The sequence below is a fragment of the Theobroma umbraticum genome, unplaced genomic scaffold, assembly GCF_002168275.2.
Source record: "Theobroma umbraticum cultivar Fairchild unplaced genomic scaffold, ASM216827v3 scaffold_146.0, whole genome shotgun sequence".
Lineage (NCBI taxonomy): Eukaryota > Viridiplantae > Streptophyta > Magnoliopsida > Malvales > Malvaceae > Theobroma > Theobroma umbraticum.
Window position 1 is genome coordinate 4538723 of NW_018397265.1, and position 16873 is coordinate 4555595.

General features: G+C 31.5%; 3 protein-coding genes across 3 annotated transcripts in view; 1 reads left to right on the forward strand and 2 right to left on the reverse strand.

Annotated features, from left to right (window-relative positions):
- Positions 1 to 3406: 3406 nt before the first annotated feature.
- Positions 3407 to 5492, reverse strand: LOC110422600 (large ribosomal subunit protein eL19y-like). The gene is made up of 2 exons (XM_021436583.2): positions 5235 to 5492; positions 3407 to 4026 (listed from the first exon to the last, which is right to left on the reverse strand). The coding sequence occupies exons 1-2, from the start codon at positions 5344 to 5346 to the stop codon at positions 3566 to 3568; spliced, it is 573 nt and encodes a 190-aa protein (XP_021292258.1). The 5' UTR covers positions 5347 to 5492; the 3' UTR covers positions 3407 to 3565.
- A 4141-nt stretch (positions 5493 to 9633) lies between these two features.
- LOC110422625 (Galactose mutarotase-like superfamily protein) lies at positions 9634 to 12210 on the forward strand. The gene is made up of 5 exons (XM_021436619.2): positions 9634 to 9817; positions 9943 to 9992; positions 10243 to 10369; positions 11248 to 11352; positions 11442 to 12210. Exons 1-5 carry the CDS (start codon positions 9712 to 9714, stop codon positions 12062 to 12064), a joined length of 1011 nt encoding a protein of 336 aa, XP_021292294.1. The 5' UTR covers positions 9634 to 9711; the 3' UTR covers positions 12065 to 12210.
- Positions 12211 to 15095: 2885 nt separating this feature from the next.
- The window catches only part of LOC110422702 (Vacuolar protein sorting-associated protein 26), a 7708-nt gene continuing 5930 nt past the window's right edge, over positions 15096 to 16873 (reverse strand). Inside the window, 3 exon segments of the mRNA XM_089784624.1 lie at positions 15096 to 15904; positions 15979 to 16108; positions 16457 to 16488. Of these exon segments, the coding sequence (XP_089640750.1) occupies positions 15860 to 15904; positions 15979 to 16108; positions 16457 to 16488 (207 nt within the window). The 3' untranslated portion in view covers positions 15096 to 15859.

The following is a 16873-nucleotide window of genomic DNA, read 5'->3' on the forward strand; positions in this document are numbered from 1 at the left end:
TATATATATATATATATATATATTATTTTTAGGTCAGTATCTATATTTTTTATATATTTGGTGTTGTTCCAAGAATTCTAACTGTTGTAATTATTAAAATTCGTGTATCATTATTAAGAACCATTACTTTAATGACATTTTTCAAACCTTTTAATGCAATTTTCTAACCATAAGTAAAATTAAATAAAATTATATACTAGTAATCTCATTGAAAATTGCATTTAAGTAATGGTTTAAAATTACTTGGTTATTAAGTTTATTTAAAAGATAAATACACTTGTAAGAGTTCTCAGTGGTTAGGGATTTTTGATGACTAAGTAGTAGGATTTTATAAATATAAATGCGTCCAAAATAAGAAGTTTCTTGTTTGGCGGTTCTCTTAGATGTCTTGGTACTTCCTTAAAATCCGATATCGACATTAATATTTTACATTTATAAAAATTTTTTGAAGAAGTCAAAAAAGTACTTAGAACTTGCTGTTTCATAGTGTGGAAGACAGAGAACACACACTAAAGCTTTCCATACTCAAAGACATTGTTTGGCGTTTTTAAAGCATAAGAGTGGCAATAGCTTTCTCAACTTGAACTTGAAATTGCTTCTCATTTGGATCTCTTAATTATGAAATATGAAGCCCTAAAAAAGAAAAGTGAAGTTATTATTTTTTTTTATAATTGGGAGAGGAGGGATTTGAAACTTGCTCTTTTAAGTGAAAGATAATGTACTAACTAATAAATTAAATGTTCGAGGTGAAAAGTGATTTTACATTTATAAATTATTTCCAAAGAAATCGAGAAGTATCTAGAACTTGTCATTTCATAGTTTGGATGGCAGAGGGCACTCCAATAATGCTTTTCCTACTCAAAGATTTTGATTTTCGGTGTCTTTTAAGCATGAGAGTCTCAACAACCTTCTCAACTTGAATCCGCTTCTCATTTGGATCTACAAATTATGAAATGAAAATAGGACATATTAAAGTAATAAAAAGGAAAGTGAAGTCGTTTATTTACTCTCTCTGCAATTTATTTTTTTAATTTACCTTGATGCCCTAGTTGAGCTTACAATTCTTGCTCAGCAACGTCTTCGACTAGCTCACTTCCTCCTATTTGAGCATGAAATGAAAATTTTCTATTAGACATCCTAGTTGTTTTGGCACTCCTTTAGAATCTGATATCGACATTTTCCATAATTCAAAAATATTTTTACATTTATAAAATCTTTTCAAAGAAGTCAAGGAATTCTTATATCATGTCGTTTCATATCATAAATGACAAAAAGCACGTTAATAATGCTTTCCCTCCTAAAGACATCGACATGTGGCAACCTCAACTTTCTCAACTTCGCCTTGAGATTATTGCTCATTTGGATTTACAAATTATAAAATGAAAGTATTAAGTATGAAATAATAAAAAGGAAAGTAAAATCATTACCTACTTGCTCTCTACAATTTTTTCTCTTTTAATTTACCTTCAGACAGCGACAAATTCAGAATTTGGCTGAAAATTGGTTAAAGGATAATCATGGATCAAGTCAATGATTCGATTTGAAATAAAAAAAATTATTCACTTTTGAAATAAAATTAAATTATAACATAAAATTTCATTATAAAGTTGAAAATTATTCAGGCACTAGCCAATGTTTTTACTCGTGTAGAGTGATATGCAAAGCATTACATCTTCAATTTGATTTTGAAAGGTTTATAAATTTGTGTAACTCAATATATACCATATCAACAGTTGAAACAAAAATAAAATAAACATAAATATGAGAACACAGCGGAATTGAAACTAAGAATCAATTCTCCTCCCAAGGTCACTTTCATTGAATTTTGGATGATTACAATATAATATATTAAAGGTATGATTTGATCATTACCAAGGGGCAAAGAAAAGTAGGATTTCTTGTCTTAATAATACCAGTCAACTTTTAGAAAGTCTTCTCACAAAGCTTAGTTGTCGCAAACCAAAGTTGTCCAAATGCATAGCCTCTAATGCTCGTCCACACAATGATTTTGAGAATCCATATGTTAGGGCGGGTTGCTAAGCCGTTCAATGTGCTAGTAAGAGAGTGTTCGCAATACTTCTTTCGCATAATCACCTTTGTCAAAATGTCAAAAAAGAAAATCGTTCTTCTCTCTTGCACGCACCTAGAGGTAGCACACATGTGACTAGGTTTCCTATCTCGTAATTTTTTTTTTTTAAGAGTGGCTTATAGTAAGGTATTTATACTTTTGTCCAACTTCAACGCTAATTAGCTTTTACATTATTTTTCATGTAATTTGCTAATTAGTCCTTACACTTTATTGATCTATTCAATTAAGTTGTTAATTAGTCCTTGAACTTAACTAAATAATTTAATTAAGTTGTTTCAAACTCCATTCCAACTCTTAGAATAATTTCTTTTGACATATTTGCATGAGTTGAAATCATAATATTAACATTAGAATCAATGATGTTTGAACACTTATCTTGCTATGAATCCTGCTCCTCCATTGGTTCAATTGATGAGGAAATTATCATCTTCGATTAATTCTAATCTTCAGCACAATTGATCTTTATTCATTACATTTGTAATTTCATTATCCATAATCTAAAAAATTAAAAAAATAAATAAATTTAGTTATCTTTTAAATTTATACAAGGATCATCGCTACTTTAATAGAATTTCATTCCGTATGTTTAAAAATTAATTAATTAAACGCAAGCAATGATAACAATATATCAAATTTGAATTAAAATTAAATAAATTGCAAAAATAAAAAGAATAAAAAAGTCAAAATCAAAGAAACATTTATGATGAAAAGAGGGATGAAGATATTCAGTATATAATATTTTTTTTCATTTTATCACATCTGTATCAACAAAGGATTCTTATTAAGTTAAACTATACATTAATGTTTGTCTCTCAACAAGAAGGAAAGGATGTTGAAATATATATTAATGTTGTAACATAATATAACATCAACAAATGGTAAAAAAAAAAAAAGGTAAATATTTTTTTAAGTTGTTGAATTAAAAAGAAAAAAGTAAAATTTACTTACCTTTGACCATGGAAAGAAGTACAAAAAGATGCAGAGAAAACGTTATTTCAATGCCGTTAGTTTTGAGCACGAACCCTTTCAAACGCCGTTAAAATCTACAGCCATGATAGGATAGATGGCATGAATATATTAACGGGGCACGGAAGGGGACACGGGATTTCTGTTGGGGAAAATGCTGATGTTGGCAAGATTTTTTATTAACGAAAATAGATATATTTATTCATTATATTTTTAAAACAGTTATTTTAAATGTTTTATTATAAAATATTTATCCAATTTATAAATAAAAATAATTCAATTACATTGGATGACTTTCATTAGATATATAATGTTTTTCTCAATTCTAATAGGTTTGAATAAATTATAAGATAATATTACAAAAATTGCAATTATGTATATAATTATTATTTAAAAATCAATAAAATACAAATATTCACGTGCAATTCACGTGCTAAAATCTTAAAATTACAGCATATCACGAGAATAACAACTAAAAGAAAAAAAACAAAAGGTATAACTTTTCCTTGATTAAACCAAATAAGCAGCTGCTTTATTCAACACACCAGTTTCTTTCCTCCATGCAATCCGCTCCTTGGTAGCCTTACCCTTGGCTTTGATAGCAACAAACTGATCAAAAACAGCATTGTCTGTCGCTTTCTCAGTCTTACCCTTATGAATACTCTCAAGCAGTGCACGTTTGTTTTTGAAAACGCCTCCCTTGGCCTTCATGTACATGTCATGGTACATATGCTTATCAATCTTGTTCATTTCCCTATGCTTTCGAAGGAGACGTCTTAGTACTCTGGCTTTTCTCATCCACAGAAGCTTGGTCGGTAGCCTTGCTTCTCTTGTTCCCTTCCTCTTCCCGTATCCGGAGTGCCTTCCTTTTCTCTTGGCCTCGTGGGCTTGCCTACATCTCCATCTTGAGTGAGTTACGTTAGGCTTCTTGATGATAAGACTGTCCTCGACAAGCTTTCTTACGTCCATCCCTGCAATAATATTCATGTGCCATGCAAATGCATTAAACTCTAGTCCATCTCTTATACTTTGGGTGAGTTTCGGACAGTACTGATGTTTGTGAATTGTTAGGTTGGCCTCAGCCTTAAGTTTGACCCAACTCCACACAGCCTGAATAATTATTTTTCTTATTATGTGTAACATAAAAATTTACTATAAATTGTGAATTAACTTTTAGTAATATTTTGTTTTATATATTTTAATTATTTCATTAATAATATTTGTAAGGTATAATGCATTAAAAAACTCCTAAACTATTTAAAAAAATTTAAAATAACCTCTTGTTTTTTTATTAGGTTTAATCAAGTCATTATTTTTTTATTGTTTTGATTAAATACGCTCTTATAACTAATGACATAACATTAACGTGGTGTTAACATGATGCTGACTTAAAGGATAAAAATATTATATAATTTTGTCATTATGTTACATCATTATCTATTATAATAGATTAACATATCACGTCAATGTCACGTAACATAGAATGTATTTTCATTAACAATTATTAATAATAAAAATTTATTTAACTCAAAATAAAAGTATAAGAATTTCATCGCATATTATAAAATAATAAGTATTTATTTAAATTTTTTAAACAATTTAGAAATTTTTTTAGGTACCATGCCTATTTATAAAAATGTAACATCTATTTGTTTAAAGGATATATTGGGTTTCAATCATTAGATATTTGGGCTAGGCTTAGCTTGGGTAAGGGCTACTAGCAACGGAAATACCCAACCCGAGACCAAGATGCAACATTACAACTCTGCTTGAAGCTTGAAGATTAAAGGCCTTTGTTCCAAAAATTAACAACTCTTTCAATTTAAACATATAGTTTATTGGTTTCTCTCTATTTCATAATCCTTTCTCATGAATTTATATTTTTTAAAAAAAATTTCATAATACATAATATTTTTAAATTAGACAATCAAAGTCATAAATCTAATTGTTTTAATTAAAAAGTTTATACTCATCTCTAAAGTTGGATCTCATTAAGTTGCAACTATTAAAAATATTATTATAAAAAAATATAATCAAAATCAATATATTTTGAATCTGTGTCAAATCAAACTAAGTACAGGGTATATTTATTATCATTATGATTATATACAGCAACTTGTAAAACAACACAAAAAAGAAACCTAGAGATGAATATGATATAAAACAAAAGGAGACATACTAGAATTGGCCATGGAGATTTGAAGGACCTCGTAGGGGTCGATCCACACTTTTCCCTTACCACACTTGAGTAGGCTGGCAGCCAGCCGCTTCTGCAGCTTCACTGACACCATTGATTTTACTGCGATTTTCTCTCTGGCTGCGGCAGCACACTTTGTTTCACTAAAACCAAACTTAGAAAGTAGATCAATGGCAATCGTATGGGTGCAGTGCAGGGTTAGATAGATTTTGGACTTCCTCTAGAGGCCTGCTGGCTTCCCCTATCTATCAGGTTTTCAAAGCTTGATATATAAATATATGAAGAATTTTCTTTCATATGGTTTCGTGGGCTGCAAGTGACGTGTACATATTATTTTCCACGTGACCCATGTTTGCTTGTTTGACAACCGTTGAAAGTTGAAGAATTTTACTTTTGTTTTCTTTTCATTACTTGTCTTGGAGACAAAGTAAGAAGCAGAAATCAATTAATATTAAAACCATAAAATAATACTTATTCACGTTTTGAAAATAGTTTTAATTATAAATTTATAATTTATAGAAGCTCCAAAGAACTCCCAGCTTGACACTTGGCAAGCCTCTTGTCTTGACATTTGGCGCTCTTACATCTATGGGCTTTTACTTACTTGAACTTTTGGACTTAATTGAGGGTTTTTTCTTCAATTAATGCATTGCTTGTTACTCTCTTTTCCTATCTTCATCTCCTCTCTCCTAATGGATTTTAGATTTTTCTCTTTTAACATGTGGTGTCCAAGTTCTTGGCTTGACATACGATTGGATTTTTGAGACGTAGGCTTCAAGTTTGATGGTTGGGTTCATGGTTGAGTTTTTGGGGTGTAGGTTTCAAGTTTGATGGGGTTAAGTTTGGAGGGTTTTCAGCTTGACACGTGATTGGGTTTTTGGGACGTGGACATGAGGTTTGATGGAGTTGGGCTCATAATTGGGTTTTTAGAGCATGGTCTTGAGGTTTTTTGAAATTAGATTTGAATTAGATTTTTTTTTCTATTCAAATTCTTTTTTAACTTTTTTTATATACGAGACATGTGGCTTGTTGAATTTATTGAGAGTTGCATATTTCCAGATTCTTCTTCATTTTCCACCTCTCTCTTTCTCATCTATAGTAAGTTTGAAGATTTTATTTAAAATTTTATTTTATTATCTGAAAGCACTACTATAAATACCACCGTGATGGTTCTGGTAATGGCATTTACATATTTTGTACATATCAATGTGCACCAACAATTAGATATGATAACATAATTGTTATTATATATTTATTGCACAAAATATTCCTAACTCAATTGGAAAAAAATATTTACCATCCCAAGCATATCCCACTTCATAACTCCAGCTGTAAGGGGAGGGTCTTAAATAAGTATGATATTTAGTACTACTTTTTCATCAATGATATATTACAATTTTTGAAATTGGGTTTTACAAATTTCTAGAATTTATCAAAAATAAAAAATAATATTTTTTAGTGGGATTAAATATAATTAACCTTAAAATTAAATAAATTATTATTTATTAATATAATAATTTTCCTGAGTTGGACCTGATTTTTCCGACCCTTAGACACCTCTATTCCCAAGCAAAATTGTTTTGCCTTTGTTTTTTGTGTGTATATAATTCTAATAGAAGTAAAAAAAGAATGACAAATGAGGAAAGAAAAGAAAGGAATAAAGGAGATTTGACTCGGATCGGTTAAGTTACTATTTTTTATTTTTTAAAAAAAAAATCGACTTTGAATCCAATAAAGTCAATAGGTAAGTGTTGGAATAGAATAATGGCATAATATCTAAAAAAATTTTAAATTATTTAAAAATATTTAATAAATATTTATATTTTTATTACTCAATTAAATTTTTTTATTTTATTTGATTTAAGAGCATATTTGATTTTTTTTTAACTTAAAAGTATTATAAAACTCTTATAAAAAATAATAGCTTTAAAATTAAATTAAAATTGTTGATAAATTTACATTTTATAAACTCTTTTTTATAGATAAGTTATTTAGTAAAACAACTTATATAAACTCTAACTTTAGTTAAAATTATCATAGAGAGTATTTAATAAATAACTTTTCATTAATCATGAATTTTTGCTCAAAATAAAAAAAAATTAACTTTATTTTTTATCTATTTAAAATAAATTTTAAAAATATAAAAAAGAGTTTTATATAACATAAAGTTTAAAGAAAAAGAGTTCAACTAATAATTTATAAGTGACACATAATTCATAAATAATTTTTTATTGAATAATAATAAATAAATAAAATCAAAGAAAAATTGAATCAAATAAAAAAAATAAGAGATAAAGAAAGCAGTGAGTCGACTACTTAAACTTTAATCTAAAGGAGGAGAACTCATAAAGAAGAAAAGAAATTTAGGGTGGTCGTAATAATTTAAAAAAATCATGTTATATTTATTGATGTCTTTACAACAAAGTTCACTTCCATAAACAATATTATCTCAACAACTATAATCAACAAATATTATTTTAATTTTCATCTAATTTTTTTAAGAGTTTTTCAAAATTTATGTTTGACCTGACTTTTGCTTTTAAGAGATAGATAAGCTGAAAAAAAGTCAGACCAAAACTAGCACTAAATCCTATTTGGCTCGGCTTCTACTTTTAAATAGTAGATAAGCTAAATATAAGCCAGGCCAAACAGACACTAAATAAATAATTATAATTTTATTTGAACCAAATAAACCTTTATTAACTAATTATTCACTAAGTCAAAATATTATTTGTTATTCTATGCAACGTGGCACTAATTTGGCATACTAACATATTATAATTGACGAAAATGTAGCATACTAATATATCATAATTGATGAAAATATAACATGCTGATATATCATAATTGATGATGATGTGATATGTTAATTTAGTATGATAACATTATTATATAATATTTTATCATATAACATTTTTTACCTTCTACATTAACATCATACTAATGCCATGAGAATATAAAATGACAAGTGATATTTTAACTAATGGCAATCAATCAATCAATCATTAATCATAAAAGCTTATATGACCTAAAATAAAAGTACGAGATTTAACTAAACTCAGTAAAAAAGGTTTATTTAAATTTTCTTGAATGGTTTAAGAGTTTTTTTTAGCATTATGCCTGAAATTATTTAATGGCAATTTGTTAAATAAAGAAAACAATTCTCTTGAGAAAAAATAAAAGAAAAACTATTTAGATTGAAAATAAATAACAGTACAAATGTTACGTATCAATTTAAAAAAAAGGCATAGTATATAAAAAAAATTTAAATTATTTACAAAAATTCAAATAATTTTTTTTATTACATTCAATTAAGTTTCTATATTTTTATTTTGAATCAAATAAACTCTTATATTTTTAATTTAAGCCAAACAAGTTCTTATGACTAATTGTTAACTTAGTAAAAACATCACTCGTAATTTTATGTCATGTGATAATTAGTCACAATGATATTAACGTGGTCAAAATGATATTAATGTGGCATGTTAATATATCATAATAGATAATTATATAACATGCTAACATATCATAATGAATTATGATGTGGCATACTAATGTCATATGATAACATTATCATGTAATATTTTTTACCTTCCACATCAACACTAAATCAATGCTATGTAGATATAAGATAACAAATTACATTTTGATTAATAACAATTAGTCAATTATTATTTATAAGAGTTTATTTGATTCAAAATAAAAGTTAAAAAGTTCGATTGAACGCAATAAAAGAATAAAAACTTATTTAAATTTTTTAAATAATTTAAAGACCTTTTTCAGTATTATGCCAAAAAAAGTGGGAAAAGGGAAGAAAAATAACTAGATTTTAATAAAAAATATATATTAGTTATAACTCAAAATAGACTGATTTTTAAAGAAAAGGTATATTATTTATTTATTTGATTAATTTCAATCTTGAATGTTTTATCCAGCTACTTAACAAATTTGAAATTAAATATTCAAATCTTATTAATGTAGAAATAGTTAAGACAGTTTTTTTTGAAAAAAAAATAAAAAAAAGTTATCGAATCTTAGGATTTAATAGTCATTAAGGAGTTCAAATTGTATTTTTTGTTTTGAAAATAATTTTATTTTGTTTTTATGAGTAATAATTCAAAAAAATCCTTGAATTATTTTTCAAAATTCAAACAAGTTTTTGTGTTTGATTTTTGAAGTCTAAATTAATAGTATTTGAACAAATCAGAATCATAGATGTAGAAAGTAGTAAGGCTTAAAGATCTGATTTGTTTGGATAATATTCGATACATAGGAGAAAGGGCTGTCTACGTGGCGCGGAGAAAGGAATTAGGATCGCACAAGTGACGTAAGACCTTCCAACACTGACAGAACTGGATTCCTTTATAAACAACCAAACCGAGTTGTACCAAAATGCTCTCAAAGTCTCTCTCTGTCAAACTCTCTTACTTCCGAAGACAGAACATCAACTCAAGTCTCAATGGCGGGCCAACCAGAGATCTTCGAGCTCAACAATGGAACCATGCAAGTTAAGATCACCAACTATGGCTGCACTGTCACCTCTCTCTCTGTTCCTGACAAGAACGGTAATCTCCGTCAAATCTTTGCTTTTCCTGGTTAAATCTAATCATTGTTTAATCTTTTTATTTATTTATTGTTCTTTTCTGAATGCTGAATTGTTAATGATCAATGGGTCTTCTTGGCTTTGAAGGTCAATTAGCTGATGTTGTCCTGGGGTTCGACACTCTCGAACCATATGTGGTAAATTCTCTTGTCTCTCAATTTCGAAGATTTAATTCCACATTGATTCTTTTGAAAATCATGTTTGGAATTTGCCGTACACAATGATTCGTTTCTGGCTATGTAATACTGATCCCTTACACAAGAAAGAAATTTTTGACATGTGGGAACTGGGAAGTGATTTGGGTGACAAATTGATAGCTTGTTGAGATAGTGAATGGTTTTTTTTTTTTTTTTATGTTAATCTTTGGGTTAATTTACATGTGATCAGCAAGGTGCTTCACCTTTTTTTGGCTGCATTGTGGGAAGGGTGGCAAACAGGATCAAAGATGGCAAGTTTACTCTTAATGGAGTTGAATACTCTTTGCCAATCAACAACCCCCCAAACAGTCTCCATGGTATAGAATTGTCTTTTTCTTTTTTACTTTTTTTCTCAACTGTTCTTGATCTATCTTTTGTGCTGTTGTTTTTCCTTGTAATTTACATTATTGTTAATCGGTTCATGCATTATTTAATTTGCTTGAAAATGAAAAATCTAACTATGGTCTGTTAAATGGTGGTTCGCTGAAGCTTGATTCAAATTGTCATGTCTAGGAATGATGAAGAACTTTCATTATCTTGTTCACTCTATTTGTTTGGCCTTTAATATTTTCCGTCAATTCTTAAATAATAAAAGACATTTGTCATAATCTTCGCTGACCAGAATGAGACTGCAGTAACTAGATCAAACTGATGTTCTGCATGCTTCAATTGGTTGTTGATGGATGATGCAATGGAAAGTATTTATGTTTTTGATTCTATATGCTATTAACTATATGAGAGAAAAAGTCAAAAACATTCTTGGAACTTTGCTCTATCTATTAATTTGGCTTGGGTCTGCGAATCAATTTTGCATTCCTTTTTTTTTCCCTTATAAGTTTTCTGTTGTGACTATTGAGAATTGGGAGTCCATCCTAACTCTTGTTTATACGATCATTTGCTAGGCAGACATGCATTGTTTTTAGATACAGCAAGTGACAGACATAAAATAGAGAGAACGAATTTGCAACAGCAAACTTGACTTTCTTAAATTTGTTTGTTGTCAGTCAGAAGGGCCATTATATTAACCTATAATAATTTTTTCTTTTACTGGTAATGAATAGTTTTGCTGTTGATTGACTTTGACACCCATTTCAGATGTACCCATTGTTTCCGCACAGAGGCATTTGTTGTGTGAATGTATGTAGCAATCAAATTTCATTCCTTTTGTATCTTTTCTTTTCTTTCTTTCCTTTAGGTGGATTCAAGGGTTTTGACAAGAAAATATGGGAGGTGGTAGAATATAAGAAAGGTGAAAACCCATCCATTACCTTTAAATATCACAGCGCTGATGGGGAGGAAGGTAATTTATCTCTCTCTCTCTCTCTCTCTCTCTCTCTCTGTATGTATACATCTTTTTTCTCTCTAATGTTACTGTTTTCCTGTTTAAAGGTTACCCAGGCAATGTGTCTGTGACTGCAACTTACACTCTAACTTCAAGCACAACAATGAAACTTGACATGGAAGCAGTGCCTGAGAACAAGGCCACTCCAATTAACTTAGCTCAACACACTTACTGGAACTTAGCAGGCCACAATTCAGGGAACATACTTGACCATTCAATTCAGATATGGGCATCGCATATAACTCCTGTGGATCAGAACACAATTCCGACTGGTGAAATCATGCCAGTTGAAGGCACCCCTTTCGACTTCACTGCTGAGAAGAAGGTTGGTACTTCAATCCAGGAGGTAGGCTTGGGTTATGACCATAACTATGTGCTTGGTGGTGGGGAAGAAAAATTGGGTATGAAACATGCTGCCAAAGTGAAGGACCCATCGAGTGCAAGGGTCCTTAACTTGTGGACCAGTGCCCCTGGGGTGCAGTTTTACACTGCTAACTATGTGAATAGAGTTGTTGGGAAAGGAGGTGCTGTTTATAATAAACATTCTGGGTTATGCTTGGAGACACAGGGATTTCCAAATGCCATAAACCAACCAAACTTCCCATCAGTTGTTGTTCAACCTGGTAACAGGTATCAACACACCATGTTGTTTGAGTTTTCAGTTGAGTAAATATTTCAGCCTTTTCGACTGTCCATATTGGAATAAAGTATGCTGTTGGTTTGCTTTCTTTAAATTTGAGCGCCAGAACATGTATGCCTTTTAGTTATACCTTTTAATAATACAATGAAGAGTTCGAAGCATTTTCTGATCATATAAGTGGCCTTTAATAAAGGTGAAAAAGGGCTGCCATATACTAGATCATTTGTTCGCCCCCTTTAAAAGGGAGGAATAAATTCGACCATTGAGGTTCCTATTGCATTCAATTGGTCGCTTAGGCATGACTCTCAAATTTTTAGGGGAGTTGTGATGTGTTCGGTGGGTGAGTCGCATCTTGAGAGGTATAAACTGAGCAGGTAGGCCATGTGCAATCCACAGGTTTACCTTTAGTAGTAACAATTATAAGCCTTGGCCATTACAAGCATGGTGCTTCTCAGCCATGTCCTGCTTACTTCTGAACATAATCACAGGTTTTTGTTTCTAATTCATAATTTGAATCATAAAGAATGCATACAAAGGCATTTGCACGAAAAATTTAAGCTTCGAATTGGTTTAAAGCAATCTTTAAGAAGATGATGAACAGTTGGAGCAATACAATCTGCTAGGCTAGCTAAATTATTCCCCTTGACAGACAAGCATTGCCTGCCATCACGGCCCGAATACTAGTTGATCCTTTCAGGGTCATCAGCTCATGGAATAATTCTCTTCATTTCCACAATTGGCAAAGGAGGTAACGAGCAGTCGTCGGCATCAAACAATGACAGTCTTGCATCTATCAGCACTCAAGAAGTTAGTGGATTGCATAACCTTAACTCATTATTGGAACCTCAGAGTTGTCAACCTAAATGCAAATGAGCTTGGAGATATAATTCCTATCGAGCTAGGTTCTTTGTCTAAGATGCTTTATCTTCTTCGACTTTGCCATGAACTATTTCAGAGGAACAATTCCCCCTTCATTTGGGAACATCTCGTCTCTCCTTTTTTTTTCTCTGATGGAGAACTACCTTAAAGGAAACATTCCTGTCGAGCTTGGACGGCTCTCCAACTTAAAATTCTTTCAGTTGGTTTCAAGCAGATTCTCGGGTACAGTTCCTAAACAGCTCTATAATATCTCGTCCATGATTCATTTTTCCATAGCTGATAGGGCCAGATTTCACCTGACTTAGGCTTGACCCTCCCTATTCTTGGGCAAAACAAGTTTTCAGGGCCTATTCTAGCATCAATAGCCAATTCCTCAGGACTCGTTCTACTTGATAATATACGGGTATGAATGGCATGAAGAATTTGGGAAGCCTTTAAATTTTGGCAGCAACCCCCTTGACTTAAGTTTTCTACTTCCTTGACTAATTGCACCAATCTAAGCCCTGTAAGTTCCCTAAAATCACATCCTAAACAGCTCTATAAATATTCGTCCATGATTCATTTTTCACATAGCTGAATGGGCCAGATTTCACCTGACTTAGGCTTGACCCTCCCTAATCTGGGCAAAACAAGTTTTCAGGCCTATTCTAGCATCAATAGCCAATTCCTCAGGACTCGTTCTACTTGATAATATACGGGTATGAATGGCATGAAGAATTTGGAAGCCTTAAATTTTGGCAGCAACCCCCTTGACTTAAGTTTTCTACTTCCTTGACTAATTGCACCAATCTAAGCCTCTTGTAATTTCCCTAAAATCACCTGAGAGGTGTGTTACCAGATTCAATTGTAAATCTCCCCACCCATATCAATTCATTCATTGTTTTGTCCTAGACATGTCACTTTGCAATCAACCGTTGGGTCAGCTTTTTAAAAAAAGAAATATCCAAAACTTTCCTATACATGCAGAGCTCCTCCATGCAACTCAGGGTTTCTCTTCAACCAACATAATTGGTAAGGGAAGATAGTGTTCCGTCTAAAGAGGATTCTAAAGACTGTCAAGGCTCAACGTGAGGTGCTAAGGAACCTTAGGCATTGGAACCTTGTGAAGATCATTTCCTCTTCCTCAACTATTGATTTTCAAGGCAACGGCTTCAAAGCTTTGGTGTTCGAGTTTATGCCATATATGACGTTAGAAAGTTGGCTACATCCAGTTTCAACTAAGCAGCAGGAATCAAGAAACTTGAATCTAGTCCAGGGGCTGAAACCGCATTCCCAATTTGACAGGCCGGTTGTCCATTGTGATCTAAAGCCAAGCAACTTTCTTCTTGATAGTGACCTTACTGCCCATGTTAGTGATTTCTTGCTAACAAGGTTTCTTCGGTAGTAAAATCATGTAGCAGAAATATGAAAAAAAGAGAACAAAGAAGTATTCTGCAGTTTTATTCATTCATTTTGTAGTTTATATATAGAAAGCTTGAAATGCAAAAATCTAACACATCTTAGCATTAGGTAGACAAATCTTCTAAGTCAAAGGTGGCATTACTTTATGTCAAACAATAGAAAACAAATCTAGAGAGAAAATCTAAATTCTAACAGTGACCACTGACTGATCCATTTAGGCGCAAAGCAATTCAAAGAGGAACTATGGGATACATTCCACCAGGCAATTCCCTTCCCTATTAGTTCCTACTTCCGATAGAGTTGAGTTTATATGACATATAAAACGATTTTGTGTTTAATTTATCATCTAGTAAAGTTGATACATTCAGCATTTGACCTTTTCCAGATATAGTGGCAGTTTCTTGAAGTGTTTGTAATTGCATATTTGTACAGCTATGGCATCCTTTTAATGGAGTTGTGTACAAGCAAATGTCCCACAAGCAGCATGTTTACAGGAGAGTCGGAACCTACATGGTTATGTTAAGATGGCTCTGCGTGATTGTCTGGTGGAGATAGTTGTTCCTTTAATCAAATTCGAAACTGAAGGAGTCTTTAATCAAACTGGCCAAAGCGGCAGAGACATGAGCATTGGGAACATCTGGGAATGCCTTATATCAGTCCTTAGCATTGGAGTCAAATGCTCTGCTAATTTGCCAAGAGAACCAATGAACACCATAGATGTGCTGGCAGTGCTTCACATTGTATGCTTCTCGGAGATCACACAAAAAGGGAGGGACTGAGAATAAGAAATAATCAGTAGTAGCTTCAGTGCATTATAGGTTTACTTATTTTTCTAAAACAAAGAACATGTAATAATTGCAAGAAGTTAATAATAAGATGGAGAAGCAAGGCATTTGCATCTTTAGTATTTCCTCAATATGGTTTATTGACTTCATTCAGCTTTCCCAGTCACAAGAGGTAGGAAGAAGCATGTATTAATATCTGCATCTCTTCTAGAAGCTTCACCTTCTGATTCATTTCGTATGACAATTTTACTTCATTATATGTTTAAAGGGTGTTTGGTGCACCTGATGGTGGAAGAATAGGATAAAAATGATCTTCTACCATGATTGGTATCTACTTGGAAAGGAGGATAGGGTGGGAAATTGGATTACTCATCGTCCAAGTATAGGTTGATCGAATCCTATTGAAATATAGGTAATTATTCAATCCCATGGATTGTATTATGAGTTTGATACTTTATTTTCATGTTTCTCATGTTACCTTCAAAAAAGTTGCATTTTTATTTATAAAATTGTGTTTAGTATACAATTCTACAGAGAGGGGCAATTTCAACCAATGACAAAACAATCTTCCTACCCTACATTTAATCAAAGCGATTGAAGTTTCCAACATTTGCGAATTACAATTTGAAAGCCACTAGCATATAATCAAGCACAAATTATCAATATGATGCATAAATAAACATAAGTTTCTTTCTTCACTTTTCTATTTCATTTCCAACTATACTTGTTTCTCAGAGTGATATTCATAAATTTGTGGACCTCACCTTGTTCGAACAAGTTCAAGTGGAAGAGTTTCCATCGCTATCTGAAATTTGAAAAGACAGTTTTAGATGCAGCAAAAGGCTTTGATATGCAACAGAAACCTGGAATAATGCTTACCCATAGTCTTGGAGTTCTCGGATCAGATTTGGGATGTAATTTGGACAACTCAGACTGAAAGCTGATGACTATAGCAACTTTGAATTCAATGGAGAATGGACTGCACAGTGCATTTGAAATATATATATATATATGTATGTATGTTTGTATGTATAAATAAAGTTACAATAATGGTGTCAATTGTCACATCTATTATAATGAAGAAATGTGAACAGATAATTCTTGCTGCATGATTGAAATTGATAATTAATCAAGACTTTCCCTGGTGATTTTCTTGAATTTTCACATACTCCTTTTTTAATTGAAAATGTGTATTTCAATATAAACCCGTCGGGATCTAGTAAGCTACTGTAAATTATGACAAACATGTTTTGAATTAACCAAGATAATGCTGTTAATAGCCACTGTAACAGACCATAAAGTCAACATAAACATAAAAAGGTTAACATGACTTAGCAACCATTAACATTACTAGGGCCTGGGCAGGAAAAAAGGAAAAGAAAAGTTATGCTAGAAAGAAATTCGGATGATGAATTCGCAAAAGGGATAATAGGAGATGAATTCCAATCAGAACGATCTCTAAGAGAATGTAAGTGCCTAGAGTATTTCAAATCTTTTATAATCAATCCTCTCCATTACAAGATTTCTACCCCACAGCCAGATATGACCCAAGATAGAAGGAAGTATACTGCTAGGGTGAGGGCCTGATTTCTCTATCTTTAAGTGCACATGAACTTTGTAAACTATCTTTAATTCTGATGGCTAACAAAGCCCTGATCCCACAAAAATTAGGTAAAATATACCATGGATTGGATGTTCACTCATTATGGATTAATATTCCATGCAATGGGGAACATGCCTGCACCCAGATATTCAATAGACTAAACTGATGCAA

Coding starts and splice junctions, on each gene's coding strand:
- LOC110422625 (XM_021436619.2), top strand. CDS start 9,712: ATGGCGGGCCAACCAGAGATCTTCGAGCTCAACAATGGAACCATGCAA. Junction 9,818..9,942: donor CTCTGTTCCTGACAAGAACG/GTAATCTCCGTC, acceptor TTGGCTTTGAAG/GTCAATTAGCTGATGTTGTC. Junction 11,353..11,441: donor CAGCGCTGATGGGGAGGAAG/GTAATTTATCTC, acceptor TCCTGTTTAAAG/GTTACCCAGGCAATGTGTCT.
- LOC110422600 (XM_021436583.2), bottom strand. CDS start 5,346: ATGGTGTCAGTGAAGCTGCAGAAGCGGCTGGCTGCCAGCCTACTCAAG. Junction 4,027..5,234: donor AATCTCCATGGCCAATTCTA/GTATGTCTCCTT, acceptor ATATTATTGCAG/GGATGGACGTAAGAAAGCTT.